General features: G+C 49.5%; 1 protein-coding gene across 1 annotated transcript; it reads left to right on the top strand.

Annotated features, from left to right (window-relative positions):
• Nucleotides 1-496: 496 nt before the first annotated feature.
• On the top strand, nucleotides 497-3,424 carry LOC119315256. The gene is made up of 6 exons (XM_037589923.1): nucleotides 497-668; nucleotides 1,196-1,961; nucleotides 2,049-2,107; nucleotides 2,202-2,330; nucleotides 2,545-2,680; nucleotides 2,931-3,424. The coding sequence occupies exons 2-6, from the start codon at nucleotides 1,257-1,259 to the stop codon at nucleotides 3,231-3,233; spliced, it is 1,332 nt and encodes a 443-aa protein (XP_037445820.1). The 5' UTR covers nucleotides 497-668; nucleotides 1,196-1,256; the 3' UTR covers nucleotides 3,234-3,424.
• Nucleotides 3,425-4,889: the final 1,465 nt, after the last annotated feature.

Consider the following 4,889-nt stretch of genomic DNA (forward strand, 5'->3'; position numbering starts at 1 on the left):
TTTTTACAAAGTTTTAATGAGTTTCTGAATTACTGGATTTATTTCAAATCAAAAATATAATAAATATATTGCTATGGGTACACATAGAGTGTACCAGAGAGGTGCGTGTGTGGGTGACAAGTGGGGCCATTGAGCTGAGTCAGCAGTCAAAAGTTTGACTGTTCACTGGTCAATGGGACTAGTGGGACCCATATGTCATAGGGACAGAGCTAATAAATTGTTTTAGTTAACTTAATTGACTGGTGGGGGTCCACTGTCAGTGTCTAGGGGTTAGATTGGCAGAAAAATTGATTAGGCCTAATCTTAATTAGCCATTGTTCTAATTTCTTCTATTAATGAAAAGACAATGATAATGATAATGAAAAAAATGATAATGTATTTTTTTTCTCCCGTGGAGACAACGGAGTAAATTCTGTCTATGACACAGATTACAAACAAAGCAACATGTGGAGTGATTGGCGTCAGGGAGAGAAAAAAAAATAGCCACACGTCCCCTGCCGCCGTGATCCCCCGTCTTTGACTTGTAGTTGCAGGTTGCAATCGCAGCTGCTTCCGAAACTCTTGCCTCGACACAAAGAAAGGTAGCTGCATCTGGTTTCGCCGCTTTGCTGCTGTTCGTCTGGGCGCTACCTACTCGTCGTCTCCGATGCCTCTCCTCCTGCTTCAAGGTACCAAGATGTCTCCAGTAACCGTATTCTTCAGTATCAGTATCGCACCTGATTGCCTTGCCTTCCCTTCCCTTGCTGGTGTCGGATGTGTTCCCAGCTCCGCAAGTCCCAGAAGAGAGGTTTATTTCGGTGATTTCTATCTATTTACAGTAGCGGCAGGAACAGGGGATAGAATCAATACTGCAATTTGATGCATGGAGGTCCTTGTTCTCTTATGCTGCATGGCCTGCCGGCCGCCGCTGCCCCCCTCTTGCAATTAGTTGTCTCAGCTGAGCAAATCCCTAGCTTAATCCGTGATGAATCTCACCGCTGGAACTCGATACCCCCTAATGATTTCGCGCGATTTTCCCATCACACATAGGATTCACAATCCCCGTTTCTTTGTATTCGAAATTCATCCTAAGTTTAACATTTCCCCAGTAACTTCACAAAGCCAGCCTTATCATTGCCCCAGTAGCAAGCAAATCCTTTCTGAATGTTTCTCTGAATAACCCAGCCTTATACAGTATTTCTTTCTTTTTTTGCAGTCCTGCCATTTGTGGGCGTCGTCACACCACTGAACCGTGAGCTCCCACCGACGTGGATGTGATGTCCATCGCGTGCTGCTTGCCAGTGGTGGAGTGCGTGTACTGCCTGGCATGCACGCGCTGGGTGTGGCAGCGCTGCCTCTACACCACCGGCTACGACAGCGAGACCTGGGGCCTCGCCTCGCCGGGGGAGTTCGAGCCCGTGCCGCGGCTATGCCGCTTCATCCTAGCCGTCTACGAGGACGATCTCGAGACCCCGCAGTGGGCGCCTCCGGGCGGCTACGGCATCGAGCCCCGGTGGGTGGTGCGGCGGAGGACGCCCGAGCACACCCACGGGCGCGCCCCGACCTACCTGCTGTACGTCGACCACCGGCACGCGGACGTCGTGCTCGCCGTGCGCGGCATGGACATGGCCAAGGAGAGCGACTACGCCGTGCTGCTGGACAACAGGATCGGCCAGGCGGGCTTCGACGGCGGCTACGTGCACAACGGCCTGCTCAAGGCCGCCGAGTGGGTGCTCGACGCCGAGTGCGACGCGCTGCGGGACCTCCTGGCCACCAACCCCGGCTACACGCTCACGTTCGCCGGGCACTCCCTCGGCTCCGGCGTCGCGGCCATGCTGGCTCTGCTGGCGGTGCGCGACCGGGACCGGCTGGGCGGCGTGGAGAGGAGGAGGCTACGGTGCTTCGCCATGGCGCCTCCCAGGTGCATGTCGCTCAATCTGGCTGTCCGTTATGCCGACGTCATTAACTCGGTTATTCTTCAGGTGAGAGTGAGACTCCATGCCAGTTTAGGATAAACAACCCAGCTGAATTCTGTTTGTATCGTCTGATTCATGTTTGATAAATTACAGGATGATTTTCTGCCTCGCACCGACATTCCTCTGGAAGACATTATCAAGTCACTTTTCTGGTAAAGAAACCATCATCAACGGGGTTCATTCTGTCACTAGCCTGTAATATCTTTTCAGGGTGCCTGATGCAATCCCCTTTCCTTTGTACTACAGTTTGCCATGCCTTCTGTGTGGGAACTGCCTGATAGCTACATGCATACCTGAAAGTGTCATGTTGAGAGATCCAAGGCGTCTCTACGCACCCGGCCGGCTTTACCACATTGTAGAAAGGAAGCCTTTCAGGTAGTATGATTTTACCGGAAATGTTTTTACTGAAGTTTTCCTACAAATATAAGGTACTACTGTTCAATTCATTAGCTCGTACAACTAACATTCTACTCTAGTATGTGAACCAGAGAAATGCTGTAGAGATCCTTGGTGATTTTGGTTTTAGTTTTTCTTGCTTGGATTTATGACATTGGTTGAGACTTATAATTTGTTGAAATAACTGCTGCAGATGTGGAAGATATCCGCCTGCCGTTAGAACAGCAGTGCCAGTGGATGGCAGATTCGAGCACATAGTTCTTTCTTGCAACGCAATTTCTGACCATGCCATTATCTGGATAGAAAGGGAAGCCCAAAGAGCAGTGGATGTAAGCCTACGCCTGTCCTCCTCTTATTGAGTTAGTGTCATAAAAGTGCCATTCACATAGTGTACTCCGTCACTAACCAATCATCAACGCTGAAGTTTCAAAACTTAAATTTGCACTGATTTTCCGTGGCACCTTCTTTCAGCATCATCCCTTCTCCATCACTAGCCAGATATTTTTCTCCAGGTCTTTATCTGTACAGTTGCTGTGATGCACAAATTGCCTACAAAATAGTCTCTTCCTGACATTTCAGTTGATGCTGGAGAATGAGAGGACCATGAAAGCGCCGGAAAATCAAAGGATGGATGGCGAAACCGCGGCAACAAGGGATCACATTGAGGAGCAGCAGGCGGCCCTGAGGCATGCTGTCACGCTAGGGATCGCAGATGTTAACCTGCCGTCAACATACGGAACATTCGACGAAAATGCAACTCCGGAGGAGCGCCAGGCATCGCCGGTGCTGCTTGACAGTGGCAGGCGCAGAATGGTTTGGAATGAGTGGATCGCGAGGATATTTGAGAAGGATGAATCCGGGCAAATGGTTCCACGGAGATAGATGATGGTGCATGTCAGTGGACGGAATTATGCGTCAGAAGTAGAAAAATTCAGACATTCAATTCTTGGTATGCAGTGCATGCTGTCACGTGTTCGAGCATGTTTTTTTTTGAAACGGAGGCAAAAGCTTTGCCTCATCCATTAAATAAGAGAGAATAGAGTTTGTTACAAGTCACTCAATACACGGCATGACATCACTCTCGCGAAATAATAGACCCTAATTTTTTGGCACCGGCGATGACCCAAAGGTTGGACTCGGTCTGTATGGAGGCAAGCAAAATAGTTGGAGGAGCGCTCTTGTGCTTGAAGACCCTTGCGTTTCGTCGTTTCAGACAGTCCACGAAACAAGCATGGTGAGGGACGCCTTAGCTTGGCGGTTTGGAGTGGCGTTGTCGCAGGTACTTGCCCACCAAGCCTCAACTGAGTCGAACAGGGGCCAACCGTTGGTGTGAAGACCAAGAATATGGTATTTGTCAATGATCAAAGACCAAAGCATTCGTGTGTAGCGGCATTTGTAGAAGAGGTGAGGCCCACATTCCTGCACTCTCATGCAGAGTGGGCAGAGACCACAGTTGGGCCACCCACGTTTTGCCAAACGATCAGCAGTCCAAATTCTGTCTTGTAGCGCCAACCAAGCGAAGAACTTGACTTTTGAGGGGGCCCAAGCCTTTCAAACCATTTTGTCCAAGGGTGTAAGAATCATCCCTAAGAATTGAGCCTTGTATGCGGATGCCGCCGAGTAGATTCCACTAGCCGTATGCTTCCAGACAATGTCATCCTCGGTGAGATCATCAAGTTGGACCTCATGCAAAAGCGCCCAAAGAGTGAAGAACTGTGTGATGAGCTCCGCGGAGATGATGGTGGGCGGTTTGATCTTGAGGATCCATGCATTGAGTGAGAGGGTCTCCCGAACCTTCCAATTCTTTCTCTTTGACGCTTTGTAAATGAGCGGGGCAATGTCTTTTGGCTTGCGCCCAAGAAGCCACGGTGAGTCCCAAAAAGGGGTCTTCGCACCATTGCCAATGGTGATAGTAGTGGAAGCGTAGAAAAAGCTTAGGTCCTCCTCGTCGCACGGGTTTCCCGTCCCCACCCACATCTTGGTGGGCTCCTTCCATTCATACCACGGCCATCGCAACCGGAGGCACGTGTAAACTTGTTGGTGCTGAGAACCCCAAGTCCCCCATATTGAAGTGGCCGGCAAACAATATCCCAATTGACCTTGCACTTTGCTCCCGTTGTCTTGTCCGAACCGGACCAAAGGAAAGCTCTCTCAAGTTTGTTGACTTTGAGCAAGATGGTTGGCGGAATAACTAGCGGTGTGACGGGGTAGACCACTTGGGAGGTGATCACGGACTTGACAAGAGTTGGAAACCTTGAAATGGTGTTGAAAGAAATAGCAGTCGTTGATGTAGGCCAAAATATACATAGGTGAGATGTATTGATGAGTAAATCTAGATTGTACATTGGATCTTCAAAGAGCAGAATTTTTTTAGGAGAATTTTTTTTTCGAGTAACTGGAAGGAGCACTGCTTTTTTTTTAGTCAGAATCCTCTCCCGGAGAGTGAGAGCGCGTGGGTGGGCCGGCGGCTCGGTCGGCTGGCTGGCTGGGACTTTTTTCTCCCTTCTCCCTTGTCTTTGAAAATTCAAATGTGTTAGA

The sequence above is a fragment of the Triticum dicoccoides genome, chromosome 6A (genome assembly GCF_002162155.2).
Source record: "Triticum dicoccoides isolate Atlit2015 ecotype Zavitan chromosome 6A, WEW_v2.0, whole genome shotgun sequence".
Classification (NCBI taxonomy): domain Eukaryota; kingdom Viridiplantae; phylum Streptophyta; class Magnoliopsida; order Poales; family Poaceae; genus Triticum; species Triticum dicoccoides.